At 38.2% G+C, this 19,184-nt stretch overlaps 2 protein-coding genes and 1 pseudogene across 5 annotated transcripts in view; 2 read left to right on the top strand and 1 right to left on the bottom strand.

Moving 5' to 3' along the window:
- LOC146454476 (F-box/LRR-repeat protein 5-like) overlaps positions 1 to 1,725 on the top strand; it is a 33,833-nt pseudogene extending 32,108 nt beyond the window's left edge. The window contains exon 7 of the transcript XR_014859216.1: positions 1,573 to 1,725. The product of XR_014859216.1 is annotated as an F-box/LRR-repeat protein 5-like (transcript). The remainder of the gene's footprint in view (positions 1 to 1,572) is intronic.
- A 377-nt stretch (positions 1,726 to 2,102) lies between these two features.
- LOC146454475 (heat shock 70 kDa protein 12B-like) lies at positions 2,103 to 3,413 on the top strand. The gene has a single exon (XM_085095232.1). The coding sequence runs from the start codon at positions 2,698 to 2,700 to the stop codon at positions 3,214 to 3,216; it is 519 nt and encodes a 172-aa protein (XP_084951358.1). The 5' UTR covers positions 2,103 to 2,697; the 3' UTR covers positions 3,217 to 3,413.
- Positions 3,414 to 5,556: 2,143 nt separating this feature from the next.
- Positions 5,557 to 19,184, bottom strand: part of LOC146454473 (uncharacterized) — a 50,709-nt gene continuing 37,081 nt past the window's right edge. For 2 of the 3 annotated variants that reach the window (XM_085095226.1, XM_085095227.1), the window contains 16 exons: positions 18,572 to 18,664; positions 17,315 to 17,838; positions 16,319 to 16,537; positions 15,873 to 16,205; positions 15,232 to 15,489; positions 14,213 to 14,412; positions 12,380 to 12,731; positions 12,029 to 12,151; positions 11,215 to 11,337; positions 10,751 to 10,873; positions 10,421 to 10,543; positions 9,043 to 9,165; positions 8,049 to 8,167; positions 7,249 to 7,346; positions 6,581 to 6,988; positions 5,557 to 5,809 (listed from right to left, as the gene is read on the bottom strand). In XM_085095226.1, coding sequence (XP_084951352.1) covers positions 5,698 to 5,809; positions 6,581 to 6,988; positions 7,249 to 7,346; positions 8,049 to 8,167; positions 9,043 to 9,165; positions 10,421 to 10,543; positions 10,751 to 10,873; positions 11,215 to 11,337; positions 12,029 to 12,151; positions 12,380 to 12,731; positions 14,213 to 14,412; positions 15,232 to 15,489; positions 15,873 to 16,205; positions 16,319 to 16,537; positions 17,315 to 17,838; positions 18,572 to 18,664 — 3,331 coding nt within the window. In that variant the 3' untranslated portion in view covers positions 5,557 to 5,697. Of the gene's footprint in view, positions 5,810 to 6,580; positions 6,989 to 7,248; positions 7,347 to 8,048; positions 8,168 to 9,042; positions 9,166 to 9,264; positions 9,690 to 10,398; positions 10,544 to 10,750; positions 10,874 to 11,214; positions 11,338 to 12,028; positions 12,152 to 12,379; positions 12,732 to 14,212; positions 14,413 to 15,231; positions 15,490 to 15,872; positions 16,206 to 16,318; positions 16,538 to 17,314; positions 17,839 to 18,571; positions 18,665 to 19,184 lie in introns of those variants that run through there. The other variant, XM_085095228.1, reaches the window with a different exon arrangement.

Here is a 19,184-nt window from a genome sequence, read left to right as displayed (position 1 = left end):
ACGCACGATGAAAACTCGAAAATTGAAACTGTTATATTTTCAAAAGGAAGTACGACATCGAGCTAAGAAATTGTGAAAAGACATGTTTTTAGGTAATCTTTCCTTGAATGAAGGTAAAAATTTTGCAGGCCTCCCGCACAATGAAAACTCGGAAATTGAAACTGTTCTATTTTCAAAAGGAAGTACGACATCGAGCTAAGAAATTGTGAAAAGACATATTTTTAGGTAATCTTTCCTTGAATGAAGGTAAAAATTTTGCAGGCCTCCCGGTTTTGAATTCTAGAATTTGGTGACGTAACGTGAGAACCAATTAGCTCAAACGACAACCCGGAACAGTTGCTCATTGCCTTAGAACCTGAAGCCGCTGCAGTTTTCTGCACAGAGAGGGAGCTTGATGACCCTGCATCAGATAAGAAAAGTGTCTCAGTAGAGGGTCAATTGTCTACACCTAATTCACAGTACATGGTTGTAGACATTGGGGGTAAGCGCTTTTATTTCCAAAACATGATGTAAGCATAGTCTAAGAACCGTTCCATGAAGGAGACTGAGGCTTTGTATATTAACCGGTAAACATTTCGTTACCACCTTTACTGCTTTGGCTTTCAGATATAGAGGTGATATTGTACAATTAGTCTTTTTCATAAAATTTTCCTAGTTAATGACACCCGTCTGGCACACTGATTAAAAGTAAATTTTGCCGCGCGTTATTCCACAATGAAGAAATAGGTGGTTTTCACCTCACACATCTTCACGCAAGTGAAAAAATAAAATCCTCAACCGTTCAATAGACAAAGTCAAGAAATTGATATGTTGTAGAAGAGTGATACATAAACAACGTGTGAAAGCCACAGGGCTGTGCGATGTCTCCTCATCGAGTTATTCGAGAAAATGTACCACGGAAAATTACAGAGTTTAGTATGGGGCGCCATGTTGGTGCCCCGTCTGATGGGCACCAACATGGCGGCCGGAAACCAGCAAAAACATCTGGAGTTTACCTTGGCTATTTCAAAGCCTTTCTTCTCTCTGCTGAACTTTCACACATTGACATTAACGCTTCTTTTACATGTTAGCTGATCAGACCTAAAAAAAACACGAGGCGAATCGATGTTTTCATGTACGTGACATGTTTAGAGCAGCAATCCTTCTGTCACGCATTGCGCAAACTGCTCTATTTTCAAAACAAAGAATGCTATCCTGCTGAAAACAAGCAAGCCGATGGAAATTTAGATTTTCTTATATGTGATGAAGATAAAAACCCAAAATTGTGTTTAGTTATGAATTTCAGTTTTTTATGACGTCATGTGAAAACCAAGAATAGCTGAAACTTGAGATGTTGTAGGGGCTTATTTGTGGTTGTTGCTGAAGGTGCAGGCAAAAGGGACTGGTTTTGAAGGGAAAAATTTTTGTCTTCTTTTGTCCGCACTGCCTTTTTTTTATCCTAACACAGTTTCTCCCCCGTTTGGCTGTCAAGGCAGGGATGTGATGGCAAGGCCATTGTTACATTCTTTTGTTTTCTTACTAATAATAATTACAACGTTGCATGCTCACGTAACTGATTTCTTACAATTTTAGGTGGTACACTCGACGTGACAGTACATGAAAAACAGGATGACGGCCACAAAGTAACTGGCGGGCCCTATGGCGGTATGAAGGTAAATTTTCAGTTTAAAAGTCTTCTGGATAAGATTTTTGGTGATCAAAAGCTGTATGACTACCGCGCCCGGTTCCCATCTGACTGGCTAAAGTTGATGAGTGATTTTGAAGCAAAGAAGCGTGGAACACGTGCCCTCGAGAAGAAACAAACAAGAATTCGCCTGCCGCTTAGCCTTGTTTCCTTTGTCAATGGTTGTCGTAGTGCGGAACTGAAGCGGTATGCCGGGATCAGGAAAGTTAGGATACTCAACGATGAGTATCTCTGTTTGAGTGCAAGAGTTATGGTAAAGCTCTTTGAGCCTGTCCTGGAAGCTATGAAAGATCATTTGAGAGTTCTTTTGAGTAACCCTCAGCTTTCAAAAGTCAAAGTAATGCTCTTGGTCGGTGGATTCGCAAACTCTCCTCTGCTACAAGATGAAATCAAGAAGGAGTTCACAAGGTATATTGTGTGAATATGCGTCATTTTAAACATTGGAATAACACCTCCCTACAAGCGTGATAATAAAAAAAATCTCAGCGTCGTTTAAGTGTTGCTGTTAGGCAGTCTAGCTTATAGCAAGACGATCTTGAAAAATGCTTTAAACACTTCGTTACCCAATCACGTTGTGTAGTGCATCAGCGGCGGAAAATCATGGATCTTGAATCTAAACTTGGCGATTGTAAGAGGAGATCAGCTTGAATTTCATCCAACTTTGGTGGCATAAAAATAGAGCATATGCCTCTTGGTTAGTCTTCTTTTTTCCTGACACGTCCCGGCAAATTTAGTTTCCTTAGAAAAACTTAGGAGCTTGATCCCTAGGGCCTTAATGAGCAGCAGCTTTCTGACGGTGCCGAGAGAACCCGATAACCATCTGGAATAGAAGTATCTTCTGGCGAAGTCGGCCACAGATTTAGAGAGTTCATTGATTGACTTCGTTCTCAAATCCGTCACTTGGAAGGCAATGAAGTAGAACGATTACAGAAACAATAACAACAGCGACATTAGCAGTGATAAAGATATTAATACTTGTCAAGCATAATGTGGAAATCCTTATTTCCCAGAAGATGCACGGTGTGATAGTACCAAGTGATGCTAGCATAGCCGTTATGCAGGGCGCTGTAATGTTTGGCAAGAAGCACAACAAAATTACTGAGAGGGTTCTCACCAAGACCTATGGTGCCGACTGCTGCCGAGATTTTATTAAGGGCGTTCACCCTGAGAAAAACAAGTTCCTCGTTAATGGAAAAGAGATGTGCAGTGATGTCTTCAAATGCTTCTTTAAGGAAAATGAAAGTGTTAAAGTTGGGCAGAGAATCAAAAGCATGTATCGGCCACTGTTCTCAAACAAGAGACGGATTACATATTCATTCTATGCTGCTGACGACCCTAATGCTCTGCTGATCACAGAAAGTGGAGTGAAAAGGATAGGGAGAGTTGCGGTTCAGTCTCCCGATACATGGAAAGGTATGGACCGGCAAGTGGAGGTCAGTATGTACTTCGGAGGAACGGAGATTACTGCTACAGCGCGTGACATTTCCAGTGGAAACACGGCGCAGATCACGCTTGATTTTTTCCGGATTTAGTGACTGACAAAAAAAGTTTTCTGTAACAAAGTGTTAGAAAGCAACTAAGCTGAGTGCAATTGTGTGTATATGCTACTATAATACAATGTGTTATGCTTAAGAATGATTACTAATTAAAAAAAAAAAAAGAAGAAGAAGAAGCAGAGAAAGAAATTAAGACTTGAAAACAAACGAATAAAAATATTGTAGCAAAAGCATTGCGGGACTCTAAAACTTCTGTGAATTCGTTTGAGATGCATTGCGTGACGACAAAACGGAAACAAAAGAAAAAGGCATTAAGTAAATCTCTACTAAACCGTTGGACTCTTGGACTAATTTTTTGGATACCTTTTTGGTCCAAGATTGTTCCACTGTTTATTCTCAAAGCGCGGAGCAGAGTTCAGAAAACAATGGGTCCTTGGCCTTGGCCACTGGGCTCTTTAGCAACGTTCAAAATGGAGTGAGCCTGGATCGAGAGCGCTAAAAAAATACAATGTAAATGAAAATTGGAAGAAAAGACGGCGCCTTGTTTTTGAGCAGTCGAGTTTAAAGATCCTATTCTTACTTCAGAGGACGAACTATGCTTTGAAAGGCAGGAAGCTGTTCCATAAACAAGAACTTACACATATTATCTATTGAAAAGTAATAAGTCGTTTATGCTGCTCGCTCTACTATTGTGAGTGGTGAGAAAATTCATTTAAAGAGATAAATAACCAAGGTAACAATAATAGAAAAAGAAACTTGTATTATCATTTTCCAACAGCACCAAACTACAAGTAGACTCAATGTACCAGCAACAAAATATAAAAAGGTGTGTCTTTTAATTCATTCCGTTTTTATCGGTAAATATATTCTCTCTTTTCAATGTGAGCTAGTCCTGATCACGAGACGACAGTACAAATACCAAGCGACAAAAATGAAAATCTCGCACTGATTGAAAAACCAAACGATGACTAAAGAGCGAGCTAGTGTCGAACCCACAGTGGAAATGCATAACAGCAAAAATAAGTAGCTCACACTATATTGAATACCCGAAGGATAACTAAAAAGTGAGCTAGACCAGAGCTTATAATACACATACTCCTGACTCATACATAAAAGCAAAAATGAAAAGCTCTAACTGTATTGTAAACCCATGGAAATTCGACTATACGGCGAGGAAACCCTTGCATACTTGCATTTATTATGGCAACTGTTGTCCCACTAAAATGAAATCAGAGATAATATCGCAAAGAAATAATAAAAGAAGAACTTTTCTTCGGTTATGCTACTATTCAAAAGGAATGCTAGCAATAGAACTTGAACTTAATTATGTAACCACTTCTAAAGGGCCACAGAAAATAACAACCAGTTTTATTTTATAGTCGTGTTTGTTCAGTGGCCTGGCTTTTGAGTGGAAGTGAGGTTGGAGTTGATTTTGTTTGTTACAAACTTCAGAGCTATTCCTACGTAAATGAAAACCGGTCAGAATAAGAGAAGCGTGATTTTTATATGAAATGAGATGAAGTTTGTATCAGAACAAAGTCAACTGCTGACAACTACTATAACCCGAAGGCCAGGTCTCTGACAAAACAATGGGTGGTTTGCGTTGCCGCCATGTTGGTTTGACTGCTTTCATGATCAGTTGAGTCTGTGATACGAAAACCAACTTGACCTAGCTTATAGTACCCTCGGCGTAGTAGATCAATGTTTACTGTTCTTAATGTTACCTTGGCAAAAACATTTTGGCAGCCAAGATTCTCAGAAACTGCAATTTTCCGCCGTTTGGAAGACATGGAGTAATATTTAACACACGCGAGGTCATCGGTATACTCTGCGGACCCTTTTGAATGACATCCTTGTACAGATAAGATTCGTTCAGATTATCAGCACGATTTTCGGAGTTATAGAGATAAGGTGGAATCTTTATAACCCCACCTCCACCTCGTTAAGACAACGCTAAAGTAAGAAGCCATATAGGAAACAAGAAGACCCGAACTGTGAATTTCAAGAAGACCTTTTATTACCTACTTAGTACATCTGTATCTTCGCTACATTATTCTTACAGCCTTCGCTACGAGACAGTTGTCAAAGGACACGCTCGATCTAACCTCTGAAAATAAGCAAGCAAAGTTTTATTTTTTCCTCGGGATCGAAGCAAGAAATTATTTATTTTTGTGAACTGCTTTTACAAATCACAGAAGATGAAATGTTTATCCTTTAATTTTAGTCATTGGCGTAAAACATTTTTTGGCTATCGATTACCCTGCTTCGTTTATTTCTACTTAATCTAATAAACTTTGACAAGTCAAGTTGCATGCTGTTGACAAAAGCACGTTGCCTATTTACTTTTTCATTTTGTATTACGGGTATGTTAAATTAAATGAAAATTAATAGAAAATAAATTCAAATAAAATAAAAACCAGAAAATGTGTTGTCTAATTGGAACAAACTAACCAGCTTACGCAGAGTAAAAATTATTTTATCCTACAACATTTTGCAGTCTTCTCTTCATTTGCGAGTTTACTTTTCATTCCAGTTTGGGTCATTGTCATAGGCTTCGTTAGAAAACCCACCCACGACATTCATTTCCATATTTGCTGCTTTGTTAATGTCACCAACACGCTTGGGGATTCTATAAATAATAAGAAACAGAGTTATTACCCCCTTAAACGAGACTATAAGAAAAGGAGTAATTATCGTGGATTGGAAGAGTGCGTTCTATATCATGGCATCCAGACCAAAGCGATTCAACCCACGTGACTTCACTTATCCAGCTCTCGCATGAAATCGAGGCAAGTGGTCAGCCAGTCCAAGATGGCGCCCAAACCCTGAAATCGCACAGCATCCACAAAGAAACGACACGAATAGTATGCGTTTTCCTAACGTCGAACTCAAAAATATTACGTTAAGAGGGAGAAAATCCGGATTGTGATGTCTATTGTCGAGTTTATTCCCAGACTAGGATCACCATTAACAACATTATAATCTCTGAAATGGATAAAAGAGGACCCATTTCGCTCTTCTAGGTTTTTGTCATTAGACTTCTTCAAAACTTTCTTTGACTAATTGCAACACTTTGTGTAGTGGTCAGAGGATTGCGGAGAGAGGTGTATAGCCAAGGTTATACTGAATATAATCATCCACTGTGTCATGCATATTTGTATCGTCACTAAACGGTCTAAATAACAAGGAATTAGTAAGCTGTAACTATGATGCATATAACTTGAACCATGTCCATGACTCATTAGATGTGGATGTGGATTAAGGCGTGCTTTTCAGATATTTTGTGATACTCCTTTCGTCAACAATTAGTTACAGTATCCTTTCCAAATCGTTTTTACAGCTATGTTTATGAAAAAGAATTTTTTTTAAGAGAAATATCCAATGCTTTTATTCACGTTACCTGTTTTTCGGGTGACTGCATTTCCATACAATTATAACCACCAGAATAATGAGCAGCAGACCGCCGGCAAGAGATCCAGCGATGATATAATAAATGGTATTGGAATCCGCTTCCTCAGCTTCCCGCGTTGTAGTTAATGATGCCGTTGGCGTTGTTTCAGTAAACAGCGTTTCCACTCTTGAAATGTTACCATTAATAGAGCTCGAAATCTCGGCCAGAGATCCTTTCACAATGGAGACCAGTGTGCCTTTATTTATGACCTCGCTGGACAGCCCAGGTGGGGATAGCAAATAAAATGCTAATGTTGCCAACAGGGGCTCCTGGGAAATCTGTTTTGGGTAACCAGGCAGAATGTGAACTTGGTTTTCCGTGAAGATGACGTAGCTTGCTGCTCTTCTGCGACGAGCGCTGTAACAACGAAAAAAAGAAAAGGCAAGGATAATTAACACGATTGTCCAGGGAGAAGTGATAAGATAGCGCTGTCCAATTCGTGGTCACAAATGTGAAACTTGGAAATATGAACTTGATGCTTTTGAAACCAAATTAAGGAACATGGATGAAATAAACAGAAACGCGTGGCATGAAGAAGAGACAAAAAAAAAAAAAAAGGAAGGAACAAACTTTGGAGAGGAATGACGCGTAATGGAAACATCTGCTGGCAATTTTACCTCGCAGGTGTCGATTTGCAGTTGTCTGCTTTTGAACAATACTTTGTTGCTGCTGTTGCCACCGCCGCCTTGAATGCTTCTTCTAAGGGTTGGTTCCACTGATAAGAATAACATATAATATTAAAAACCCGATATCCAATAACGAAGTTGTTTTATTTGTTACACAATAACTTCAAACTTCATTATTTTCCGCAGTAGAGCTTCCTTAAAAGAAAATCATACCCGTTATTAGCTGTTTCAAATTGTATTCAAATCACGAAAAGCTGTAAATTTCCGGGTTAGGCTTTCCGAGTATTGTCGACTTCTGCGATGTCATTCTAGGTTGTTCAACGTATATAAAAGTCTAGTTCTCGTGGTTATTATGGTTATGGAATTTTTCTATCGATTTATAACGCAATTCGCAACACGAATTCAAGTGGAGAAAGTAAAATGGTGCAAAAAGCTTTGAAAGTTACAAAGCATCATTCTTAAATAAATACCAAACGCTTGCTTTTGGAATTTGGCGTTGATATTGAAATCAATAGCTCACTTTAAAAGCCATTTATAACGGAATAAACAAAGTACTAAGGGTCATGGGACAAACATGAAACAACCTAGTTTAATTTGATGGCCTTAGCTCGCACGAGTCTCCTGTAGCTCAGTGATAGAGCATCTGAACTAGTAATCGGAAGGTCCTAGGTTCGACTCCTGATAGGAGCATTCGGAGTATGCCTGTGTCACTTATTGAATAATACATCAATCTCATTTATTCACCAGGCTTAAAATATTCCATCACATTATTCCAGGAGAAAGTTTCTAACCTGAGAGATATTCAGTCCCTGTATCTCTAACTTGACTGACTGGTTCCCCTCCTCTGGAGTTGGTGTTCGTGGAACTTGGGCTGGGGGAGGTGGAGGCGGCTTCGCACCTTTCTCTAGACCTTGTGGATATTAATTAAACATATCTCATACTTTATATTTAACCAGAAAACAATTTGCCATTGATGTAAAATTGATATCTTTGGAAATTGTCTGGGGTCTTTGTATTGTCAGATTGGTCACTATTTTTTATTTAATTCGAAACAAGTATTAGTTTTGCTTTCCTTTGCATTGCTTGGCATCATCAAGAATCTGAGAATCAGCAATTTTTTTTATGAAGCAACTTTTGAATGACCAAGATGAAAACGATAAAGAATTATCCGAAAAATCCGGCACTTTCCGTATAATTAACAATTATTCCACGAGCGCGCGTTGGGTATGACATGATAGGTAGCCAACGAGGCGCGTAGCCCCGAGTTCGCTATAATCATCTCATATCCAACAAGCACGAGTGGAATAATTGTTTTATTAAAAGCAATCAACAAATCTTGCTGATTCTGCTTTGCAAGAATAACAAGGAGACCATTTAATAGTCGCCATTTCTCCGGCTTGGTATAATGGCTCATATATCATGCCCGCTAAGCCAATCAAATCCCTGGATTTGCATTCTTCAATGATCCACTTTTTAATAATTGCAATGATTTTAAAATATTTACCGCCAAACGTAAGCAATCTTAAAAGAAGATGTGCCAATTTCTAAAAATCAGAGATGCTAAAAAATAAACCGCTTTTAGGCGGTTATTTCGAATTAATTTGTGACACATTATGGGGGCTTAATTCCCTTTAAGTAATGACAAAAGCTGGTCTTATACTTGTATTTGCACTGTAAACTGCGATAGACAAATCACACTTTACGAACAGGAAAGTTCTGGGATTAAAAAAAATGAGAACAATTTCGTAAGAGTAGTGTTAGCAGTTTTCAGAGTATATGTCTTACCTTGGCACTTGTTGTCAATCCAGTACAATCCCTCGCCACAAACACACTTGTAAAAACCATGGATGTTTTTACACTCCATGGAATCATCACATTTAAACGTCCCTTCCAGACACTCGTCAATATCTGCCATAAAGTATAGAAAGTCCATTACGCATCTGCGCTACACGATTCCTTTCGGTGTGTCTTGTTTTCGCAAGACGTTTTTCAGTAAATCGGAAAAAGAACGTTTACGAATTGTGCAAACTTGATAGTCTTTAAATAACCGGTATTAGGATGTTGCATCTTTCACTCAAAAAAAAAGTGTCTAATGTTTGTACTAAGGGAGTTGACTGAAGGTCACAAGGTTCCCTTGGGCATCCTAAGACAAATTTGAACATTTTAATAAGTCTTTAACATGGTTTTAAAGGTGTTGAAGTCAGTCTGACTTCTAATGTTTGCCGGCAGAGCATTCCAAGTCTTAAAGGCAGACGCTGAAAAAGCCCTATCTCCTAATGTACACTTAAATCTTAATGAGAAACAGTATCAAATTATAACTGTCTAGTATCAACTCCGTGTTGAGGAAATCGCACACCTCACATGAAAGAAAAAGAAAAGAGAGAAAAAAAAAAAAACAGTCAAACAAGCACAAAAAGAGAAAGAAAGCTGCTCTAAAGGTTACCCTATACCTTCTGAGGTGTCTTTAGATGTGTCTCGCGTCCAAGCGATGTAGCGCGTCCGGTTTAAACTGTAGATACCTGAACCCTATATCAAATTAAAGCTTATAGAGCTGGTTATCAAACTAAACCAAGAATTTTGAAATAAAATTAATTGCCAAATTTTTAGCGCTGTTTTCTCGACTCAATTTTTTCACTTGGAGGGACCACTTCAAAGAGCTAAAACTCAAAAAGAATTTGTCCGTTTGCCTTCAAATTTGGACAGTAGCTGGTTTAACAAATAAACAACAAAAATGTTTCTGCGAATTTTTTCTTTCGAAATATTTTTTCTCCGAGAGCGATTTTTGTACGATCACTCCACAGTTTTTTCATCCTATTTCGAAAATGCTCTATAACTTTTCATTGCGATTGAATATGGCAAAACGCAGACACGTTTATTTAGCGCTTTGGGTCCGGAAACTGAGGAGCAAATTAAATTAGCGAAAAACAAAATTCACTTTGACTTGTAGCTTTAAAAAGGCGATTCGGACGCTCGCATTTAGAGGTCGTGAATTCGACAATTCATCTTATTTCAAAATTCTTAGTATAGTTTGATAGCCAGCTCTATAAGCTTTAATTTGATATAGGGGTTTAGGTATCTACAGTTTAAACTGGACGCGCTACATCGCTTACACGCGAGACACCTCTGAAAATATAGGGTAACTTTAAATAAGTTTGGAACTAACCGTTGCAAGTGAAGCCGTCATTGTCGAGAGTAAACCCCTTCGCACATGAGCAGGAGTATCCTCCTATGGTGTTGTTACATTCCTGATTGCATTTGTTCATATTAGTAACACATTCATCGACATCTGAAAAAGAGAGTCAACATGTGTCGGAACTCAGACAATTGAGAAAAGAAATGAAGTCTGGTGGATTTATAAACTTTACCTTGTGTCGATGTGTTTATTCCAGTTACTAAAAGAATGTTTAGCTCACACATATCTTTGATTTCATTTTCTTGATAGCCTTAGTTGTTGATAACGTTCTTAATTGTTTTAAACAAATGGTGCACATACCTGTGCAGGTTTTGCCGTCCTGTTTCAAAGCATACCCTGGCCTGCAATCACACTTTTCCACTCCACCAGACAAAAAGCAGATATGCTCGCAGCCAATGGAATTTTGTTGACATGGGTTCTTAGCTAGAATGAATATGAAAAACATATCACAAGGTGCTTCTTTATGTTTAGTTCTTTTTTTCTTATACAGCATGTTTATATCAGATTAATCTAATGTTATTCATATGTCTTATTTGTAAGGTTACCCCGTTTGGATATATTGTCGGGAGGAGGTAATACGAGTCCCCTAAAAACGACTGCGTGAGAGGCTAAGCGGTAGAGCACCCGAACAAGTAATCAGAAGGTAATATTAGTTAGCCTGACTGAAAAATATATCATTGATTCACCAGGCGTAAAAAATAGCATCACATTTCCTTTAAAGACTGTTACGTGTTACAACCTAGAGAATGCGTAGAAAAACTCACGTATGCAGTTCTTCGGGTTAGCCTCATCCACTTTGAAGTCTGCATTACATTTGCAGTTGTATCCGCCAATTGTATTTTCGCATATCTGCGCACAGTCACCAACTGGCGAGCACTCATCCACGTCTAATAAAGGAATAAGACAAGTATGTGACAGTCAGCTGTCAATGATCTGTAGGCCGATAGCATAATAGCGGGGTGAATTTGTGGAAGTGATTTGGTTACAGAGCACATGAATTTTTCGTTTCATTTTCCAGGAGGACGTAAGACGTAAAACAAATTGTCTTTATAAGCAAAGGAAAATAAGTAATACAAGAATAAACAAATAAATAAATAAATATATAAATAAATAAATAAATAAATAAATAAATAAATAAATAAATAAGTTTAAGTTTTATAATGCTTTGCCATGCTAGTATATGTACAATAAAAAAAATGAAATTACAAAAGTTATAAAAGGCGCATGACCGGAGAATAAAAAAATAAACAAGTAAATAAAAAGAAAAAACGAAAGAAAGAAAGAAAGAAAGAAAACAAGAAAAGGTGGGATGGAAAGGGGAGGGGAGAAGAGGGGAGAGGTTAGGAAATAATGGGAGGAGGAGAGGAGAGGAGAGGAGGGGAGAAAAAAGACCTTGTGGACAGAAAAGAAAAAGACGGGAGGGGAGAGGAGAGGAGGGGAGAGGAAAAGGGAGGAACAGAGAATAAAGGAGGAAAAAGAAGAGAATAAGGAGAAGACAAGAAAAGAAAAGGGAAATAAGAGAAAAAGATACATTTTAAATTAATTTATCAGTTATCAGAATAATAGAATCACGCTTACCATCACAGTTTTTCTTGTCCAGATTGAGTTGATATCCGGAATTGCACTTACAAACAAACGATCCGTGCGAGTTCTCGCAACTCTGCTGGCACCCTCCGTTGTTCTCTGAGCATTCATTGATGTCTGAAACATTTGGAATATAACGAAAATTTACTTGAATATAAGTGAAAGAATCCTAAAAATGTACCAATACAGCTTAGATCGGGTACATTTATGATGCAGCGTTTCTGCACCATCCTAGAGACAACAGTAGACAATTCTAAATTGCAGTGGGTGGGTGGAAAGTGGGATATGGGAAAACACTCTTCAGAGGCCATCTACAATACATAAAATAAAATGTGCTCCTGTTACCTGTACACTGGACCCCATTTCCAGTTAAACCGGCTGCACAAGAACCACATTCAAATCCTGTTTCGTTTGCCGGTGGCTCTAAATCGATGCACTGGACGCCCGGATAACATGGTTGAAAATTTTCCTCGCATGCATCGAGGTCTGCTTCGCAAAACGTACCGGTATATCCGTTTTGACAAACACATTGTAGTATATTAAATCTTTCACCATTGTTGCCAACATTGTTGTCTTCATCATTTTCGTCTCCAGGCGGAAGACACGTTCCCTGATTGTGACATGCGCACACGTTTATTACTGGTCTAAGTACGGTCGCTTGGTTGGAGTCATCTGTTACTACAAACTCTACCTCGATCTAGTAAAAACAAAACAAAAGGTAAGGTAAAGTCGCACTACGAGGCTAAATGGCCCACACGGCCGGAGCTTATCCCGGTTTCTGTAGCATGAAACAACTTGGAGTATTGCTACTCCTCCCTGGATCGGATGCTAGTCCATCGCAGAGTTACAAAAAGACAAAACATAATGAGTAACAAATGCATTTTTTTTTTTTTGTATTTTTTAGCTATTCCACATGATCTTATTAGTATATCAGATATACAGCACAAAAGGAGTGGAGAGGGGTATAATATAGTAAGCTTATTGTATACCCTTTAAAATTACATTACAATATTTGGTAAGATAAAAGAAGAAGAAGAAAAAAGGAGAACTAATTATAAATAGAGGAGAAGAAAGACAGAAAACGTTTTACAAGGTCGTGTGGCAGTGATTGATACTGAGCAAAATAATACTGGAAAAGAGCTCGTTTAAATAGTTGTTTTGTTGGTTTTTGAATAACAAATGCTTTTTGAGTAACAAATTCTTCAATCGGCGTCCCTTGAGCCAGATTAACGAAGCTCTTTTAAGTCAAAATGTATCCTAAGGATTGTTCCTCAACAATAGACTATTCTTAGGCCAAAAGTACCCTATTGTTAGGAAGCAATCGTTAGGATGCCTCTTAACTTAGGGGGGCTTCTGTTCCTTCCTGTTCATCAGTTGTCAAATAAGACTATTTAGAGGATCGACGTGAATGCAGCTGGAAGAAGACTTGACGAGCTTGTAAATCATCCCCTTCGCGGGCTAGTGTTCTTCCAATATCGTTTTGATTTTGTCTACATTGCTACTGCTTATATATCTATCCGAATATTCAAAAACGCGTCCACCCAAGTCATGCTTCCTTGACGGTACAGTGCAAATGTTCACGGCTGTTTATGTTGCAGAAATAACGTCGGAGTTTTTTCTTCTATTTAATCACCCGCAGTTCAAATATACGCCAAATTAGGAAATTTCTCAGTCCTGCGTCTACCAAGCTCCTTGTTCATCAATTCGTGACTTCACATTTGGACTGCTGCAATTCTTTTCATTTTGGTGTTTCTGTAAACCAATCTGATCGCCTTCAGAAGATGTTAAATGCTGCAGCTTGGTTATTCTTTAGGTTACATAATCATATTTCGTCTGCATTGTTTGTTCTTCACTGGCTGCCTGTGGTTTACGTTTTCCAATTTAAGTTGCTGCTTCTAGTCTACAAAGCGCTTAACATCCAAGCCCTGGAGTACATTAAAGATCCCCTGCAAGTAAAGTCCACTGTAACCATACCTTATTAAACAAGCGTACAATTTGTCTTGACATTTGATAAGTTTATATTTTGTGACCTTAGTTTTACATTTTATTATACATATTTTTACTTTTGAAATAAACAGTGTGTGAATCGCTCTGGAATATGTTTATAATCTTAGCGCTATATAAGTTTAATTTATTATTGTTATAAATTATACATTTATATTCACGTCAATTATTTACCTGTTCAGTAGTCACATTCCAAGTCAGCGTTACAGAGGATGCGGTGGTTGATATTTCAGCCCCCGTCGGTAGACTTCCGGTAACGCTAAATGTTAAGGAATCATTGTTGGGATCCTCTGCGGTAACCGTTATGCTGACGGTTGTGTTGACAGTCACATTAGCTTCCGTAGGCCCAGACAAAATCTTTGGCGGATAATTCTCTAAAAGCAGCAGAACGAAAGGTAAGAATAAGTTTCCAATCTCAAACTGATCCTGCCTTTTCTTTTCAGGAGTATTTATTTGGTTCTCAAACAAGGGTTGCTAGATAATTCTCCTGAAACACAAAACTGTGATTGAACAGAGGGATAACCAAGTTAAAAAAAAATGTTCCTTAAGGACGTGACGTCGCGTTTCGTCCCATTTCCTTATTATTGTTGTTGTTGTTTAGGGTAGTGGTGGCAGAGTTGCTTGGCCAAGTTTTTAAGGTAGGTATGTTTTACACTGATGACAGATTGTAACCATTTTTAGGCCACTAAGAGCTTAGATGGTCCCCCTTATGAGCTCTCAGTAAATAAAACTATTTGAATCAGTGATATTTTTTTCAATAACAAGTTATATACTGCGTCTATTGTTTATTGGATATACTGACTTAAATTCAAAGATAAGCTTGTGTCCTTATTGGTTAAACAGTACACTGTTCATCGACGCTAGCGGTCTCTGATATGTCAGTAAGGCCTTATCAAAGACGTATATAGGAAAGAAATGTGACAAAAAACGCCTTTTGTTCTCATTGTTTTGGTGTTTACCAAGTTCGGTTGATTATAGCCAAATGAACTCAACTGTACGGACAATTCAGTAAAAACTGAATGTGTTATAGTGCCTGTAATATACTACCAAATATAACTTAAACTATTTAATTTCGAGATGTAATTGAGATATCAAAGTCACCCTCAGTTATTCGCCGTGAATAGTCATTCAGAACCAGATAGAATCAAAGTCACTTTAAACTGATCAGTGATTACTTCTAGCATTTAACTTACGTAATTCCTGTGATTCACTTTCTAACTGTATAGACACTTGTTTCGTACTCTTTCCCACTGACGTGTCTCCTGTAGACGCTATGTCAAACAAGCAGTTGACATCCCCTTGACACAAGGCTTCTGCTTCTTGCCTTAAAGCATCGTTAGCAAAAGTTATATTTTCGTCCAGGAAAATGGGTACGAATGACTTATTCGAGAACGTGCTAGTATCTTCTCCAGGATTATAAGTAAACAAGGAAGTATTATCCGTCACTTGCCCTAGAAGAAATAAGAGATATTTTTCGTTAATTATAGAACGCGAAGAAAATCAGAAATACGTTATATTTTATTCGCGGTAAAATAATAAATTTCGTAGTGCAGTTTATTGGTACTTCTGTAATTTCCCTGTAAACCTTAACTTACAGACAACAGCAATTTCAGCTCAAAAGGTAACACTTGGTCTATAGCAAAACATCCGTCTTGGCAACTGTAAATATGAGGTCTTTTGAGTCTCGCTATAAAGTGTCGTTTTGGTCGTTTTCGTACGGTACCCCATGCAGAGGTCAACCAACACCGAAGAAGAAAAGACTCATTCGAGGGCGGAAGGGGAATTTGCCTTACCGCATGTTGTATATGATATTGCCTGGGTTAAACTAACTTACATTGCAGTCCGAACGAAAAGTGGATTTCTCTCCCAGTGGCGTTAGAAGGCAGTGTGGTGCCATCTGGTCTTAAGAAGTCATCCTGTTGATCATCATTCCAGGTTCCTAAAAGTCCTTTTGTGTAGCCCTTGAATTTAACAGGTGCAGCAAACACTATAGACAGTGACTCTGTCACTTCCGTAGCTGTCACGGATATCCCAGACGGAAATGTTACAAGGAAGGAATTGTTTTGCGGACGTGATACTGCCACAGAGCCATTCAAGTTTACACTGACGTTAGTTAAAGCGTCGAAACCCTGGAATTCCTCTCCATCTACTAATACCTTGAAGCCTCCTGAAACATGGAAATCGACAAATATAAACTAAATTAACCAATTAAACGCCTGAGAACAATAAAAAACCGCACCAATATAAGGAAGTTCTAAATTATCTTAATGCACCACTAACCTTCTTCCTTGAGAGCCACTTGCACAGCGCTTGTGTTTACTTCTTTTGCCACAGCTGCGACAAAAACGGTCGCAGTTCCTCCTCCTTTGGCAAATTTTGTTCGAGCTTGTAATTGAAAGCGTCCGTGCTTTACGTCCACCATTGTATACTCGCCAAGACCATTGAAGGTGTAGTTTCTGCCATCTAGGGTGACAAAGTGAGGATCACCCCACAACCAGCCTATAAAAGAATTAAATATGTGCCAAATTACTATACTTCTCACGCATTGGTTTGCTAGGCCCACATGAGAGCAGGGCTACTTCACACTTTCATATACTACGCATACAATAAGCTTCAAAGTTCCCCTTCACCTTAAAGTATTGCATTTTCCTTGAGAAAGTCGATACGGTTATCAACATATCAGGTTGAGAATTAAGATTGCTACATAAATTTTGCAAAATCTAACCGAGTTCCGCAAAGGCAATAACACTGATTGTCAAAACAAAATAAAACAAAGACAGATTAATGAGTGAATGAACGTACAGACAAACAAAAGAACGAATCAAAGAACGAACGAATCAACCAACGAATGAATGATTGAACGAACGAACGAACGAACGAACGAATGGAACAAGTGAATGAGTAGAACGAAAAACGTGTTACATGAATGCAACGTAACTGTAACTTTGCAGAACGTAAGAGCAGTTTAATTTCGACATGACTCAGCGCAATTTTGTAGATTCTTGTTTGTTTGTTTGCTTGTTTGCTTTTTTTATTATTTTTACTTATTTATTTATTTATTTATTTATTTATTTATTTATTTATTTATTTATTGCGAGACAAGCTTCAAAGGAAGGTTGTTACAATCTTATTTTCATCCTCCAAATGTTAGCAATGGTAAAGCGTCGGTACTACCAGGAACAGGATTGCGTCTTGTAGCAGCGCCATAAGGAACGTCTAAATGGTTCATTCATCAAAATTATTGCATATCATGGTAATTAAAATTGACCAACTTACTCCAAACTGGAGGCCTGTACTTCTCGCAGCCTTCAGATGGTCGTTTTGCATAAAATCGTTTGCACAGTCTGGACAGTAGACAGCAATCTTTAAAGCCATCTACATCACTGTATTCGTGTTTCAGTCTTAGAGATCTAGTTGCAAATCTATGGTATCGGTCAATGACACCTCCATCTGGGTAGCCTGTGATTAGAGCGCCAAATGTATCAGAGCTGGTGTAGTAGCAGCATTGTCGACCTCTATTTGCCGATGAAGGGAACCTAGTATATACACAGAAGGTATTTGCTGCTTTTGGTTTTGTCCACTGAAAACGCTCGTCAAACCAGCCTTGTCTGAGAGTACATGGGCATGGCTCAAGATCATCCGAATACGATGCTGGATCTGGCTGTGTTTTCAACCAACGAAGGCACTTTAAGATTGCATCTTGTTCGCCTTTAGAATTTTCCAGTCTAAAGAACCACTTTCCAATGATGTTTGTATTTCCCGGAAGACTGTCAATGCGTTCCGTTTGTAATGTCCCTGATCTGTATAGTTGGGTAATAAGACAATCGTGGACGCCTTAGACATATTTTGTTAAAAAGTCAAAAACAGCTAACAAATATTTATTTTTTTGTGTGTGTGCAAAGAGAGTATAAAGAGAGGTCTGAAATTTAACCTCTTCAAAAAAATTCCTACTGTCATTATATAGTTCTACAGTGGGCATTGCCAGTCTTTCTATTTTAGTGGGTGTTCCCCAGTTTGCCATTTTCTTAGGCAAGAAACAACCAATCACAAACACAAATTGAATTGTAGCAGAGCTATGTCACTACTGTAAATTAATATAATAGTCGCGAGATGAATCAAGAAAAAAAAAAAATAACAGCCTCGAGACTCCTGCTTAACATACCTACAAAAAAATAATAATAATTAGGAAACAGTTTTGAACTCGTCTTCGGAAACAAACCTCGCCAATTCTTTTTTTCATTGTCCTGTTTGGTCAAATCGATATCAGTAGTCAAAAAATAAATCCAAGATTACTATTCGTTACATTTCTTGAGATACAGTAACAAACGCATTATAATAAATAGTCAGGCAGAATATTTTCCATTTCGACTTCTGGCGTTACCTGACTCTGAATCATTTGTTATGTCTTGAAATCGATTGTGTGAAAGGAAGACCTGTACCAAAAAAATCGCAATGGATTTTGGGTTTCCTCTAATGATTCTACATGCAGGTAAACGCAGTTACCCTGGTAATGTTAGCAAACTGAATTGATACCTTGCGTAGTTAAAAATGTTCCCATCTTTGTCTCCGGCGTTCCAGCCAATAACCGGAAGACCTCTGTAACTGGTATAGTGTCTATAGTTTGAGCTAAGAAACCAAACAAACAAACAAACAAACAAACAAACAAACAAATAAATCAACAGGAAAATGTGTAGATGTGTAGAATTGCAAAAGGGTAGTATCGCATGCACCTCTTTTAGCTTTAATTAGGGCGGTAGCGTTGCCTAACTCGTTATCGTTGATCTTATATGGATTGAATAAATATCGTTTAACCGTCAGATTTAAGGTGTACAGCTTCGACCTATGAAATGGATAAGTGAAAATTGTCGATATGTGTTGCGGCCTCTTTCTCATACGTTCAATGGACTTTGACTCTCCTGATGCCAACACAAACATAACGTCACCTTGGAGTTTCCAGTAATAATAGAGAGGTACGAGCTTTTGCTCATATTCCACTGTTTCAGGTCATGAGATTTAGAACGGACATTGTACTTCTTAAAACAATATGCAGTTTTCTGGCCAGTCGTGACCTCTTCTGGTACAACATGAATTAATAGGGATGATGATTTAATTACCTACTTTTGATGTAAAGTATCGATCAATCACG

This window comes from Pavona decussata, unplaced genomic scaffold (assembly GCF_977016875.1).
Source record: "Pavona decussata unplaced genomic scaffold, jaPavDecu1.1 SCAFFOLD_300, whole genome shotgun sequence".
Taxonomy (NCBI): domain Eukaryota; kingdom Metazoa; phylum Cnidaria; class Anthozoa; order Scleractinia; family Agariciidae; genus Pavona; species Pavona decussata.
This window is presented reverse-complemented; position numbering and strand designations above follow the sequence as displayed.

Bases quoted from the DNA above. Each gene is read 5' to 3' on its own strand.
- LOC146454475 (XM_085095232.1), top strand. From the start codon at position 2,698: ATGCACGGTGTGATAGTACCAAGTGATGCTAGCATAGCCGTTATGCAG.